Source organism: Rasamsonia emersonii, assembly GCF_000968595.1.
Source record: "Rasamsonia emersonii CBS 393.64 chromosome Unknown ctg1118621760045, whole genome shotgun sequence".
NCBI lineage: Eukaryota > Fungi > Ascomycota > Eurotiomycetes > Eurotiales > Trichocomaceae > Rasamsonia > Rasamsonia emersonii.
This window is the reverse complement of record NW_013563242.1, coordinates 16,759-31,628: the sequence shown is the minus strand read 5'-3', so window position 1 is coordinate 31,628 and position 14,870 is coordinate 16,759. Positions and strand designations below refer to the sequence as shown.

General features: G+C 51.7%; 3 protein-coding genes across 3 annotated transcripts; 1 reads left to right on the top strand and 2 right to left on the bottom strand.

Moving 5' to 3' along the window:
• Nucleotides 1-714: 714 nt before the first annotated feature.
• T310_2983 (MFS monosaccharide transporter (Hxt8)) lies at nucleotides 715-2,888 on the bottom strand (the record flags this gene model as incomplete). Its single annotated transcript, XM_013474150.1, has 11 exons — nucleotides 715-880; nucleotides 936-1,041; nucleotides 1,110-1,223; nucleotides 1,283-1,422; nucleotides 1,479-1,668; nucleotides 1,729-1,790; nucleotides 1,842-2,237; nucleotides 2,287-2,319; nucleotides 2,381-2,672; nucleotides 2,736-2,763; nucleotides 2,829-2,888. The coding sequence occupies 11 exons, from the start codon at nucleotides 2,886-2,888 to the stop codon at nucleotides 715-717; spliced, it is 1,587 nt and encodes a 528-aa protein (XP_013329604.1).
• A 1,435-nt stretch (nucleotides 2,889-4,323) lies between these two features.
• Nucleotides 4,324-7,382, bottom strand: T310_2982 (uncharacterized protein; the record flags this gene model as incomplete). The annotated part of the gene is made up of 4 exons (XM_013474149.1): nucleotides 4,324-5,021; nucleotides 5,116-6,732; nucleotides 6,799-7,137; nucleotides 7,229-7,382. The coding sequence occupies 4 exons, from the start codon at nucleotides 7,380-7,382 to the stop codon at nucleotides 4,324-4,326; spliced, it is 2,808 nt and encodes a 935-aa protein (XP_013329603.1).
• Nucleotides 7,383-10,034: 2,652 nt separating this feature from the next.
• T310_2981 (ABC multidrug transporter) lies at nucleotides 10,035-14,526 on the top strand (the record flags this gene model as incomplete). The annotated part of the gene is made up of 11 exons (XM_013474148.1): nucleotides 10,035-10,193; nucleotides 10,244-10,321; nucleotides 10,370-10,485; nucleotides 10,548-10,602; nucleotides 10,656-11,257; nucleotides 11,313-11,970; nucleotides 12,019-12,586; nucleotides 12,659-12,831; nucleotides 12,879-13,408; nucleotides 13,469-14,447; nucleotides 14,500-14,526. 11 exons carry the CDS (start codon nucleotides 10,035-10,037, stop codon nucleotides 14,524-14,526), a joined length of 3,945 nt encoding a protein of 1,314 aa, XP_013329602.1.
• Between the last annotated feature and the right edge of the window lie 344 nt (nucleotides 14,527-14,870).

Sequence of the window (14,870 nt, the reverse complement as noted above, 5' to 3'; positions counted from 1 at the left end):
GAGGTAAACCACGTCGGTCCATATCAAGAATCCATGCTGAAAGTGTAGATTCTTCAGTATCTGTCAATTTGCGACAATTTGCAGTTGAATCTTTGCGAGCAGTAGTCCCATTAACACGTGTCATAAAGGTCCTTGGAGGCACGTCAAAAGCTTTGGCAGCTGCAGTTTTTGATGGAAAAAGACCTTTCTTATAGGCTTCAAGTGCTAATTGCATACGCCCTTCTTTTGATATATCAGCCATGACGCGGTGCGTTGGTAAATCGCGATAAATCCGATGATAGGGGGGGCCGAGGTGGTGGCCGCGCAGCTCGGTGGTCCGCGCAGCTCGGTGGTGGATTACGTTAGTTAGATAAGAATCCAGTTATGAATGGAAGATCACCTGGCAAGGGAATGAGGTACAGGTACATGTAACTTCAGAGAAATTTGAATGCTGAATTATATAATCGCTGTCAGAGTTTAAAACTGAGTATAATAAGATAGGACGATATAGCATCCAGATCGGGATCTTGGTTGTAGAGAAATACGTTTATCTCAATACGGAGTACAGTATACTACTCCAGAATTCCCTAATTAATATAACAACTACTATCATAGTGAGCTGTTTCAAGCAGCTTATTATCCACGCAACCATCTTCACAGAACCTAGCACATATATATTGTAATGTATTGTATGTGTCCCGGCGGACAAGAAAAACCCGATAGGTATAAATATCCTCAAACTCCATCACCACTCGACACAACCTCCCTATGACTCGCCTCCGCCTCAGCCTTCTTCGCACCCAAAACCGCCTCCTCAGTCTCGACATCCCTCTCCGCAACATCGACGACTCTATCGCCAAAAGCGGCGGCGACTTCTTCGAGGGTTTTGCGCTTCGTTTCACTTGACATCTATCAGTAAAAAAACCATGCTATGCTTGGATAATGGCACTACTCACGGAAAATAGAAATACGCCACGACGAGAAAGAATAAAGTGCAGCCGACAAAGACGTAGTAGTAGTTTTCGTGGATGGTGGCGAAGGCGCTTGGGCCGGCTTCGGTAACTGTAGTAGTAGTTAATAAGGTGTATTAGAATTGAGAATTGAAGGGTAAGGCTTGTGAACGCACGCACCAGCTACATTGACAATGAAATGCGACGCTGCTGCCAGTCCCATGACTTTGTTCCGCATCGCGATGGGCAGGATTTCGGCGCCGTAGAGCCAGGTTGTGCTGTTGAGCATGCCGTCTGGAAAATATCCTGTTAGTGGGTAGTTTTTTTTTTTTGAACTGAATGCAGCAGCATACAGTAACACATGACAAACAGGTAGATGCCCAGAATAGCAAACCCTTTCCCGACGCGGTTGTTTGTGTTTTGAAACTCGCGCTGCATGACGGCTGCGTAGATTTCGATGAGGATGATGCCTGAGAGACCGGCAAGAATTAAGCTAGCACGGCAATTTCAGTCAGAGTTCTTTTTTTTTTTCTGACAGAATCGACTCACTTCCGTCGTCCCCACTGGTCGGTCAGATACTTGGTTGTGATGCAATTGGATAGAAAAGCCACGGTGCCGTAGACGGCTGCCAGGGCGAGGATGGTTTGCGATCCGATGCCTAGCGATTGGTACAGGATTGCTGGAGAAGTTAGTGTGATAACGATAGAATATGGATATGGTTTGACGAACTTTGATAGTACTAGAAGAGATAGAATTTGTTGGTTAGCAATTTCATGTTGCTACATTTTCAGCTACTTACCTGGATTACGTTCACGCCCGTCAGGCTGGTCATCGTTTGGACGGCAATGGACCTGGAGTCTTCTGTCAGAAATAATAAACAATAAGTCTTCGCCGAGATGAGGAGACACTCACGCCAACGCACGATGACGAAATAGCCGAAAAATCTCCCTGTACGAGGTAATCTCGCGCTGCATCTCATACTCGATCTGCGCGCGCATGAGCGCAAACTCCTCCGGAACCTCATGCGAGTGCAGATCGCGGCGGATCTTGACGAACTCGGCGCGCGCCTCCTCGACTTTTCCCCGACGGATCAGCTGTCGCGGAGAGTTGGGCATGAAGGTCGCTAGCCCCATGAACATGATTACACCCCAGGGGATCTGGATGCCTAGGGGCAGTCGCCACTGCGTTGGCCCGTATGGCGCGTAGCCGCAGGCGAAACCTACCCAGTTGGACATCATGGTGCCGAAGGAGATGCCACAGCCGGAGATGCCGCCGATGAGGCCACGGTTATGGGGGGCGGATATTTCACTGGAAAAGTTAAGTCTGTAGTTCTTATACAGTGCTTGTCAGGACGAACCTGAGATAGATAGGCACCGTAGCGACCATTCCTCTAACTTCCATCAGCTAAGCTTTCTCTATCGGAGTGAAGACGAACCCACCCTACCGCATACCCGGCCAGAACACGGCCAGCAAGAAACATGCCAATATTGACAGAAGCCGTCTGGATGACGGTGCCAATGGTGACGATGACGCACATCAGCTGCATGAATCGAATGCGGCCCAGTCTGTCGCCGATGGCGGTCTGGGTCAGCGCGCCGGCTGCTTCGCCCGCGATGTAAACGGCGACGACCTGGAAAGCACTCAGTCGAGAGACAGGTCCGGAACGGAGATATTGACTTACGGCACCGGTAAGGCCATTGGAGGGATGGTTCATGTAGTCGATCCAGCTCTTGTGGGCGATTGCTGTAGCAGTTAGCATGCACTATACCTACAGTAATAAGTAATAATGGAGTCGGTTGAACTCACTCGTCGTCGCAATCCCCGTATCGAATCCCTGCACATCAAACACATCTTAGCAAACGCATCTTCAAACAAGAAGCTATTACAGCAGCAGCGTACGAAGAGAAAGGTGCCGATGGCGGCAAACAAGGCGATTCCAAACGTGTACCACCCTGCCATTTTGTAGTTGATTGACAGACAGACAGCAAGCACAAACGATCAAGATGAGACCGAAGAAAGAGAAGAGGAAAGGAAGATAAGATGCGCATCGTCATCTATCTATCTACCTATCTACCGTTGACGTTGACGATGACAGCAAATCCGGGGCTAGCGTGGGGGAATGAATACCAGGGTCCATTGGGAAAGAAAGCGGGGAAGACTCGAGTCCGGACTGGCACGAGCTGGGACCAGCCTTTTTCAGTTCAAACCTTGCATGAAGCATGCGACTAATAATTGCTTGGTATGTACGTATGTATGTAGATAGCTATCTCCGCCGGTGAAGAATTACCGCGAGCTTCCATTCCAATACGAAGTGGCTTACTTACCCCACGGGGCTGGCTGTCTTGTCTGTCTTGGCCGGAAACCGTCCGAGTAAGTTGGCTTTGGCTCCTCGGCGATTGTCCGGGCAGTGCTGTACTTACCTAGGTAATATACGGAGTAGCTGGGGCGATATTATCAAGAGAACAGACAGAAGATCCAGAGAGTGGACTGAAAGAGATGTTTATTATTTTTTCCTTTTTGTTGACATCTATAGGAGTTGCGTTCTGTAATAGGCGAGATCCATGACGTAGAGAACATTACTAGTTTTTTCTACATTGTACTGTACAGTACATGTACGGGGATGTAGATATGCAGGTACTCTCAATTCTGAAGAACACAGACTGGACACACGTGCTGATTCCTAGAATGGAATGAATGAATAAATGAATACATACGACTCCCATGAACCGAAAACTAACACCACGCAATTAGTAAAAGACCCCAGTTGATGGCAAGTGACGTTATCGGCTACTTTCGGAGAGAAAGGTGTCAATACACAACTCCAATACTACAAGAGTGAGTCCCAGAAATAATACCCCATAGTCTTGGTCTTCGATGGAAAGAAAGAAAGCGACATCTCATCGACGGCTACGAGGATTTCTCATTCGTCCATAGGACTATTAGTTCTCTATGCCACTTAGCAGGTAATATAGATTTATGGACATATGGAACTCTCGCTGTCGAGGACGAAGATCCCCCCACATGGCGCGGAGAGAACGCCGCTCGCTCAAGAGACACAACACGTGTAGACAGACGAGTATAAATACGTCTGGGAAGCGGCATCAATGGCTAAACCTGTCATTTTCTCTCTTTTCATGACCAGTCTGACAAGCACTGCTGCTGTGATAATAGTGGCTCTGGTTCAATCTGATTGATATAACGATTTTCCTGCGTCAGATATAACAGTTTCCCGTGTCGATTTTCCCCTCTCGCTCCCGATTAAAAACAAAAGATTCAACAGATTCCGTGTTGCGCCGTTTCGGGGTATAACGGTCATCCTATCATCCTATCCCCAGCAAGAAAAAAAAAGAAGAGAAAAGAAAAACGAAAAACACAACCGCAAAACTACATCACGTCAAATGAAATTAAAACTCAAATCCGTCAGATCATACTCATTCCCATCCAACGTCTCCAGCACCGGAAGAAACGGCCCCGCACTCAAGACGGGATCATTACTCTGAGACACGAAACCCGGGTTCATCTGCAGCACTGGATCTACCGACGGGAAGGTGGGCTGCTCGGGGATATCGTTCTCGACGTTGTCAAAGATATTCGTTGTGGTGGTGCTGTCTGATGCAAGCGTGGTGTTCCACTGCGACCCCCCATGAGATGATGACGACGACTTCAGCATCTTGTCCAGCCCCTCCGCCATCCAGTGCACCAGATGGTAGCGGTTACAACTGTTGGACCGCAGCAGGTTGATGATCCGCCCGATCAGGGAGTAGATGGTGTCCGTGTCGATGGCGAGATCGTCGCGGTACCGAGATGACACTTTCAGCAGCACCACGCAGGCGAACGCGATCATCGTGTGGAAGTAGTGCGGCACGCCGAGGATGCTCCGCCGCAGATCGGGGTCGTTGAGCAGGAGTTCCAGAATCGTCGTCGCGTGGGACACGGCTGTCGTCGCTGGGTCCTTGAAGTACGACGGGATCGGCTCGACGCGCTCACCCGACTTGAGGCCTCGGAATACGTGTGAGAAAAGATGCAGTTTGCCGAAATGGTAGTGCAGCAGCACTCCTTTCGTGGGAAAGTCCCCGATATGCTCGTTTGGCTCTAAATATCTCTCCGGTCAGTGAAACGAGACGAATAACGAGGAAAGAGGTGAACAACGAGGAAAGAGATGAATAACGAGAAAAGGCCAGCTTACGGAGCTTTTGAGACCAATGGGCAAGCCACTTGTCCAGCTGCTGACTGAAGGTGTTGATATGCGCAACAAAAGCGCGGGGGACGGCCTTGCTGGCGTCCACGCCAAAGAGCTCCCGCACCTGACTCAAAAGGATCATCAGCGACACTTGGCTCGATATCCTCATGTCAGACTGCGACGCATGCGGCGACTCGAGATAGCCCCGCCACCCGCGAATCGTCTCGTCTTCCCGGATCATCGGGGCTCTCGTGTACAGAATCGACAAGTGCTGGTCGCAGATATAAAGCAGATACCACAGTCGCACCGGGTCGATGGACGCCTCGGGATCGGACGGATCCCAGCTGTTGGGAGTCGCTGCCAGCCCGTTCGCTGAGTCGATGATGCGGTAGTAGAACTTGTGCAGGTTGATGTCGCTCGCACGGCGGACAGCGAACCCGGCCAGCGTCCAGGAGACGTCGCTCAACCAGTACGTGCCAATCACCAGCGCGCGGAGGTAGTCCAGGCTGATGCGACGGTCAAACAGGGAGCTTGAAACGAGACGCCGGAATTCTTGGTTACAGATTTCATATATCTTGCCGTCGCCCGGTTGGTGACAGGCCGCCACGGCACAGATTGATGCAGTGAGGATGGGAGAACTTCTGCGGAGACTCTCCAACGACTTGTATTTACTCGCCAATCCATAAATATACGGGTCAAGCTGTGCCATGTAGAATTGGAACAGCCGCTCCGCCTCCTCCACGCGGATGGCTCCCCTGGAAATGAAATCGTCGAGGCCTCCACGGTCTTCCTCGACCGCCTCTCCTCGCAGCGATCGTAACCGGGTGATCTCGTACAGAGATTCGATGGGCACCTGGGCCAACATGTCGTCGGAGGGTGGGCCTTGTGGAGAGGTATCGAACAGCGGAGGAGGCTCGGCGTCATCCGCAACGGCGACCTCGTTCGCCTGGCCGTCGACCGTTTCCGGCAGTGGCGTATGTAGAGCCGGCAACGCGGGGAGTCCAAGAGAACGCAGCGTCTGCTGCAAGGCGGCATGGATCACCGTGAGATCGTGACTGACCGTCTTTCTCCATCTGGACAATGTTAACGCCGGAAGATTCGAACCCAGCAAAAAGGGACTGACCGTGACTCCTCGTCGATCAGGGTTTGCAGGCTCTTGTTGAGCTTGCACGAGAGATTTCTCTCCCGGCATCTTTTGCAGGGCGGGCCATCTTCGTCCATGTCGCATTTGATCTGCTGGCTCAGCATGTGTCTGCACTCTCTCCAGGACAATTATGCCTACCTTCTGCTTACGACAGGCCGCACACGCCTTCACTTTCCGCGTGATCGACGGCCAGACCACTGGCTCTGCATCAGACCGGATGGTTGCTGCACTCTGCGTCCGTTGTCGAGGTCCCTGGGACCTGGCAGACCGGGGCTCTGACGAGCCATCCGTCAGACTGGGAGTCGGGGGATGGTTTTCAGCAGGATAGCTTCCATTGACGAAGAATTTCTCGTCCCCGGGGCTGCCCGTCTCGATCTGCACTTCCGCAGGAGCTCCCCCGGAGGCCGTCTTAATGGACAGACGGCGGGACGGCTGATTGTCCGCGCCATCGACCTGACTCCAGGAACGTTTCGGCATGGCTGCAACTCGGTATGGATGTCTCGGACAGCGACGGTGTCAATTGAACATGATCGGATCGCTCTTACATGCTGACCAGAACGCCTGCGGTCCCGACAATCCGGGGAAGACCTCCACGACCGACGAGACGAGAGGGGAACCCCACGAGATTTTGTTTCTGACCGGGATGGGATGACTCGACTCGGACATGGCCTTCCGACTCGGTAAGATTCCGTCCATGTGGCCATCGTTCTCCACATGCGGGGAGGCTTTTCCACGGGCAACAATGCAGCGGCCAGCTGCGAGCGAATGGCGAATCGGTATAATAGAAGCCGGCCTGCCTGACAGGCCGTCGAGTCGAGCGACGGTTCGGAGCAGTCTGGGCCGACCGATCTGGAACTGAACTATCACTGGGAATGTCTGTAACTCTGTATGCCGTATACCGTGCGGTTGGATTCTGCAATCAATCCGCCATCAACCTTTGAATTAAATCACTCATTCTCGTCACAGAATCCTTACCTGCTGGCAGTTCCCTTCCCTTCCATTCTCTCTCTTTCTCCTCGCCAGTCCAGTTCGCAATGCAGGGAAACGTTTCCAGACCGCCGGATACATATCCGAGGTGCATCCCGTGACCTGGACGTGGGGCCAGACGCGGGAAGGAGCACGTGGGCATGCCGCACGGCCTTCCAAATTGCAGACCGGCAAAATGCTTATGCAGACAGACCCCGATAAGCGGTTTCTCGGCCGGCATCTGATGATGTACGGAGTAATTAAAAAGAAAGCAAATAAATTAATTTACGGAGCACGGAGGACCGAGCCCGTATTCTCCTCCCATGAGAGCCGCCACGGCCTCCCCCATGCGACGGGGGTCGTCGACTGCCCCCACACTAGTCCCTCTTGGGCCGCTCTCCAGGTGTGGACCTTCCCGCCTGGGCAGGTTAGGCGCGACTCCGGCTGCCCGGGTCGGCTCCAACCTTCCGTTTTGGGTTCCACCACTCTGGGAGCTGCCTCTTCGGGTTAGCCTAGTCTACCTTAATTGCTATCGTCTAGCGATGCTGTTTCCTCCATCTCAACCAAGCAGTATTCCTCAGTAGTTGAATCGAACAAACGTCGATATATGGCTAGCTGCTGGATCATGCACATTCAGTACAATCATCTAAAGCAGTCTTTGTAGAAATATATGCACATGTGGCTGATATCCTTTTGTTGGTACTTATTCCCTGCATACAGTATCTCAACTCCAGTTCCATGGTTCTCTTCTTCCATGTAGACGCTGAAAATAACACATAAGACAAGCTAATTAGATGGGAGTATAGATCGGGACTCCACTGATGCTGCATGTTGCCCAGTTAGTGGCTGCTCAAGAATACGGAGTATGGAAGGGGTAACGTGACCTGGTGCTTAGCAAAACAAAGCTCCCTTCAACATCTTACTCGGCTGCGATCAACAAAAGGAAACAGCGCAAGAGAGAAAAGCCAGAGACCTTTGTCTGGTTCCAAACAAAACAAACATATCATCCATCAGGTGCTGCCATCTCCGACTTCGAGTCCTCAGACCTTCAATTCATCAGCAGCGTGTACGCGACTTCATGGCTTCTACAGCCCATACGAGAGATGCCATCAAAGGACATGTCGTTCTTGACTGAAGCAACTTCGGGAACGCGTCCGATGCCTAGCGACATACGTCGAATCCACCAAACTCGCAAACTCGGAATTCTGAACCCCGAATTGGATGCGACCTGATACCTTTCGAGCCATGCTATTTCTCGCCTGCGTCTCCAGAGACCACACAAGGATGGGTGTTTCCCTGCGAGGCGGTTATACCTGAGTCGTCGGACAGTGGAGGTTATTTGCTGCCGGTCAGGACCTGTGTGCAGCCTTGGAGAAGAGTTATGTTCGGTACGTGAGAGTCTCGGACCTGATCTCTCAGTTCAGACAAGTCATTCGTCTGTCAGTACGTGTGTGCGTCTGTCTAGAGGAATGTCTGATGATAGCAGGTCGCGTCAGTGGTGAAGCGGTGTATAGCTACAACTGCTCGTCCTTCCCCGCATGTTTTATTTGTCATGCTATCGAAGAGTCCCTGCAGGGAGGAGCAGTTATTGTGTTTCGAGCTGTTGGCTATGTCGAATGTCATAGTTGCACGAATGACATCAAAGACCTTCTAAGAGCATATCATCTTTCCGGTCTGAGATCCAGAAACTGATAGAAGAGCCATAGATTTATCATATCCATCGCCGCCCCGGTTCAGGTCCGTGTCATTCAGGGATCCTGGCACCGCCAACTCCACGTCCGATACAGCAACTTCTATGATTTCACCACAGGAAACATTGAGAAGATGGACACGGTTTTTCGGTGGTTGATGACTCAACCGATAGGTGACACAAACGGCTTCCAAGTTGACGCATTGGAAAGTACACACAACATCCAGGTCCCGCTGTGGAAGGGGTTAAAATGACTCCACAATCAGGATGCGATGCTCATGAATTGATAAGCCCTGCGTTTTTGGTTCCAGAGTTTTTATTTCAAAAGGTGTATGTTGAAACGGGAGTGGACCTGCATCCTGCTTTGAGTGCCTCTGATGTATTCGGGCCTCTTCCCGCTTCTCGAGCAGCATATTTACTGCCCAGTCAACCTGCAACCGGTAATGGGAAACGGATCACGCGCAATAAAAAGAGACTTCACAGCAAATCGACAGGACAGCGAGAGAGAGGGAAGGAAATAAAGATGTTCTACTCCTCCCATTTTTCCATTACTACTGCTGGATGCCTTGTATTGAATCCACAGTGTGTTGCAACACGGCACAACTCCATACGCAGTGTCGTACTCCGTACCACATGAGTCATCCATCTAAACTAAGTTAAATTGGCAATCGGAAACGACGCGGAGCTTTTGATTCAGTGCGAGATCACCAATGACGCTGCAAGTTGCCCTGCTAGCTGCCAGGCGGTCGCGGAAAGGCCGCCGCTCGCCAGCCGCAAGAGCAAAGCAATTGACACAAACGAGCCATCGTCGTTCGGCTCCGCGAGAATTAACCACTCATTGTTATGTCATCTAATTTATTTAACTATTTATTCGCATGTACCGAGAAGTGATTCCTGGATGGTGGTCTATGCGGTAGCATCCGCATAGATAAACGCACGCTAATGTTTTACATTGGCACCCAAATCTTGCTGCCTGGTAAATAGGGTTACATGACAAGCTGATGCTGAGTTCGGCTCGTAAAATTCTTTACCCTATCAGCTCCCATACACTGCATTGACTGAACAGCTACAGGTCAAGGCGATATCATCGTTTTGGCACGGTGAAGTAGGGGCTTCAAACTCGAAATGGGGGAATTCCTAGCCCCTACGAGGGAACAGCCCCAGGACACACATGAAACAAAGCCTGCGAAGGAGCAGCCACCACCTGAAAAACAAGATGCACGCTCCCAGTTACCGGAATCTGCCAGGGGAGAGGGAAACACGGCTTACGTTAGGAGCTATTTGGTGCGTATCTACCGTCCATAAACACTTAGCGCCACTGACAGCTCGAATAGAGAGCCCTCGCGTATAGATCGAGATTCGATGCTGTACTTTTTGCCGCTGCTGCAATATGTGCAATTGGATCCGGCATCGTACGTTACGAAATCAGTTTTGAAACGAATAAAAACTAATCTGAGCAGGTTTTGCCGCTGATGAACATCGTCTTTGGGAACATGGTCGGCAGCTTTAACGCATATGGCTCGCCTGAAAATGAAGTCTCGGAAGCTGATTTCAGGTCGTCCATCGACAGCAATGCGTATGTATTTTGCGTTGTGTCCTTTGTGTCATGCGTTTCGGTTTATGCTGACGTTATGGAAGCCTCAAGATTGTGTACCTCTTCATCGGAAAGTTTGCACTGAGTTACGTCTCAATGGTAAATTATCACAACCAGACCAGATCGTTGAATTCCAAGATTAATGGGCGCAGTTTGGTTTTCGGATGGCGGGCCTTCGCGTCACAGCGGCCCTGCGACTGGCCTATATGCAGTCAGTCTTCGCGCAGCCCATCAGTAAGCTCGATGAAGTGTCTGCCGGCACCGTCGCGAATACGATTACTGCCTCGTCCAACACGATCCAAAGCAGCATCTCTGACCGGCTGTCCCTGTTGTTTCAATCGCTGGCTCTGCTGGTAGCGGCCTATGTGGTCGCTTTTCGATACTCATGGGCGCTCACCCTCGCAGCGAGTGCGCCCTTGCTATTTATAGTTCTCGCCTATTCCATCTTGGCACCAATCCTGCTCAAACTTCAGAAGCAGGTCGACAAGGCGGACGAACAGCATGCCTCTATCGCAGCTGGCGTTTTCGGGTCCATCCGTACTGTCCTCTCTCTCGGAGCCGAGACTCCCCTGTCGGAGAGGTATTTCCACTGGGTCGAGGTATCGCGACAGCGAGGACGGAATCTGGCTCGCTTCCTGGGCCTGCAGCTTGCTCCAGCGTTCTTCGGAATGTACGCTGGCTACGCACTGAGTTTCTGGTTCGGCTTAAGGCTCTATCAGGAAGGTCACATTGCAAACGTCAATACAGTCATTATGTAAGATTTACAACTATGCGGATTATGCTGGTAAATTATGCTGACTGTTCTTGAGTGTCTTCTTTTCCGTGCTTATCGTCAGCAGTGTCATGGGCGGTATCGTCCTTCCGGTTATGCAAATCTCCAAAGCGATCAGCGCCTCGACCGGGTTCTTTGATATCATTGATTCCGAGCGCGTGTCTGTGGATGGTCTCCGAGACCCGGATGTCTCTGCACATGCAGATATCGAGTTCCACGACGTCACCTTTGCATATCCTACGCGGCCTGGAGTTCAGGTGCTGAAGAGCTTTAGCGCTCGGTTCGAAAAGGGCAAAACGACCGCATTGGTCGGGCCCTCTGGTTCCGGAAAGAGCACAATTGTCGCGCTGTTGGAGAGATGGTACCAGCTGGAGGGCGAGACAGCTTCGAACAACCATCTATCTGCAACGACGGTTGATGTGGAGGTTCCTGGACAAAGCAGAAGTAAGCCCAATCGCGGTGCTGTGCGCGTCGACGGCCACAATCTCAATACTCTGCACCTGAAATGGTGGAGATCCCAGATTGGCCTGGTTCAGCAAGAACCATTCCTTTTCAACGACTCGATCTTCAACAACGTGGCCTTTGGGCTGATAGGATCGAGATGGGAGAACGAATCGGAGGAAGTCAAGCGGGAGCTCGTCAAAAGCGCTTGTAAGGAGGCGTTTGCGGATGAATTCATCGAGCGTCTTCCACAGGTGGGAGTCTCCGCCTTTCTGTCATGTAGGCATCTCTGACCTTTCCAGGGATACTCGACGATAGTCGGTGAAGGCGGCATCAAGCTGAGCGGCGGCCAACGCCAGCGGCTGGCAATCGCCCGCAGCATCGTCAAACGGCCTGCGATCCTGATCCTGGACGAAGCCACTAGCGCCATCGATGTGCACGGCGAGAGAATCGTGCAGAAAGCGCTTGACCGCGTGTCGCAAAGCCGCACGACCATCGTGATCGCCCACCGACTGTCGACCATCCGTAAAGCGGACCATATTATCGTCCTCCAGAACGGCACCAAGATCGAAGAGGGCTCTCATGAGCAGCTCATGTCCATCTCCGACGGGATGTATCGCAACCTGGTCAATGCACAGCACCTGGAAGCAGAGTCCTCCGTGCCAGAAGAAACTGACAAAGGAGATAAAGCCCCGGAAGAGAGACTGGATCTTATAAACAGTTCGCATGCAGATGCTGAAGTGAAGCAGGAGAATACTGGTTCTCGAAAGGCACGCACTAAATATCTAGCCCTCGGGCGCATCCTGTACGAGCGACGGGCTCATTGGCCATTTTACGCTCTGGTAGTGCTGGCAGCGATGTGCTGTGGTGGTAAGAATTGCCTACTCTTGCATCCTTCCATGAATACCACGAACTGATGAACCACAAACTGACGCGGGACAGCCGCCTACGCTTTGCAAAGCTGGTTCTTCGCACAGCTGGTCCAAGTCTTTCAATTCACGGGCCAGAAGCTCACCGAGTCCAGAAATTTCTGGGCCTTGATGTTTTTCATTTTGGCCCTGGCCATTGCGGTTTCCTACTATGTTTTAGGATATATTTCCACTTCCATGTCGGCGGTAAGCAGGGCGATTCAACCGACATGAACCAAAGCTAACTAGGGCAGTCCATCACATCCACATATCGGAAAGAGTATTACAAGAGCATCCTGCAACAGCCAATATCGTTTTATGACGCCGAAGACAACGCGTCGGGAAGCTTGATGTCGCGATTGTCCACGGATCCAAAACAGATCCAGGAGGCGGTGGGCGTCAACGGCGCCTTTCCGCTGGTTTCCATCTTCAACATGATCGGATGTATCGCGATATCGTTCTCCTTTGGCTGGAAGCTGAGCCTGGTCACCCTGTTTGCCGCCTTGCCGGTGCTGTTCCTCGCCGCGTTTCTGCGTCTCCGGCATGAGATTCACTTCGACCAGATGAATGCAGAGGTGTTTGCTCAGAGCTCCCAGTTCGCAACAGAGGCAATCGGGGCGTTTCGGACTGTGTCGGCGCTGACTATGGAGGACTATATTCTTGACAGGTATTCCAGTCTGCTTAAGCAACAGATCAGACGGGCCTTTCTGAGAGCATGGCACGCTACGCTTGTCCTCGCCCTTTCCGACAGCGTGGAGCTCTGTGCTATGGCTCTCACACTGTGGTAAGATCACGTCTCGGATTCAGTCATGATATGATAAGCTTACCATACTGTGACGCACAGGTATGGCGGACAGCTTCTAGCCAGCCGGGAATATGACCCGCTGTCCTTTTTCGTGATATACAGTGCCATTGTCCAGGGAGGGCAGGCTGCAGGACAGACCTTCAGTGTGGCATCCGTTTTCGCACAAGCCACCGGGGCCGCAAATCGCATTTTCAGCCTTCGACAGAAAGTTAGCGAGGACGGCGGTTCACCTTACAAAGAGCAGTTGCCCGTGCAGGACCCATCGTCAAAGGTCGGCGCCAAGGTGGAGCTGAGACGGGTATCGTTCAAGTATCCTACGCGCGACACGCCCATCTTTCAAGATCTCGACGTGACAATTGAAAGCGGGCAATTCGTTGCATTCGTGGGGCCCTCAGGCTGCGGGAAAACAACCGTGATTTCCCTCTTGGAAAGATTCTACGAACCCAATGCTGGCGCCATCTACTTCAACGGCCGGGACGTCCGATCCATCGAGCTGTCGTCGTACCGTCGGAACCTGTCTCTCGTCGCGCAGGAACCACGGCTGTTCGACGGCACGATCCGCGAGAACTTGCTTCTTGGGCTTAGCACTGCCGATGATGTTTCAGAGGAGCAGATAGTGCAGGCCTGCAAAGACGCCGAGATCCACGACTTTATCGTGTCCCTTCCGGAGGGGTACGGGACGGAGCTGGGCATCCAGACGCAAACCACGCTGAGCGGGGGGCAAAAGCAGCGGCTGTGCATCGCGCGGGCGCTGCTGCGCAATCCGTCCCTGCTGCTGCTGGACGAGGCGACGTCGAGTCTGGACTCGCAGTCGGAGAAGCTCGTGCAGGCGGCTCTGGAGCGGCTGGCTGGACGGCGACGAATGACCATTGTGGCCGTGGCGCATCGACTGGCGACGATCCAGAAGGCGGACACGATCTTTGTCTTTAGCGGCAGCGAAGTCGGCCGGGGATCGCGGATCGTCGAGCGGGGGAATCATCAAGAGTTGCTGCGGAGGAGGGGTGTCTATTGGCAGATGGTGAGTAGATACATACCTGATGCATGCAATCAATCTGACATTATTGCCACAGTGTCAAGCGCAGGCGCTCGACAAGTAGATGACCTCGTTTTTTGTTCTCCTGTCATTGTACTATAGAGAGAGGAGGTAAAGCACTGTACATACATGGATACATCTCTTCTCTATCGGCATTTGTCTGGAGGATGGCTGTATAGTAATGTATGATACACCCCACTCGTGTTAGTTCACCCCACTCATGTTAGATCATCGCACGTCACGAACATAACATGCTGTATATACTGTTATATTGTTGCATTCTAGTTAGCGGCGATGTATATATATAATCTTATCCGTGCTAACCCTAACCCTATTGTTATTTCTGATTGTGATTTCTTTCCGGCCAGCTGAACTCCTAAATTAAGGCTCTTTACCAGGCTGTTTAAA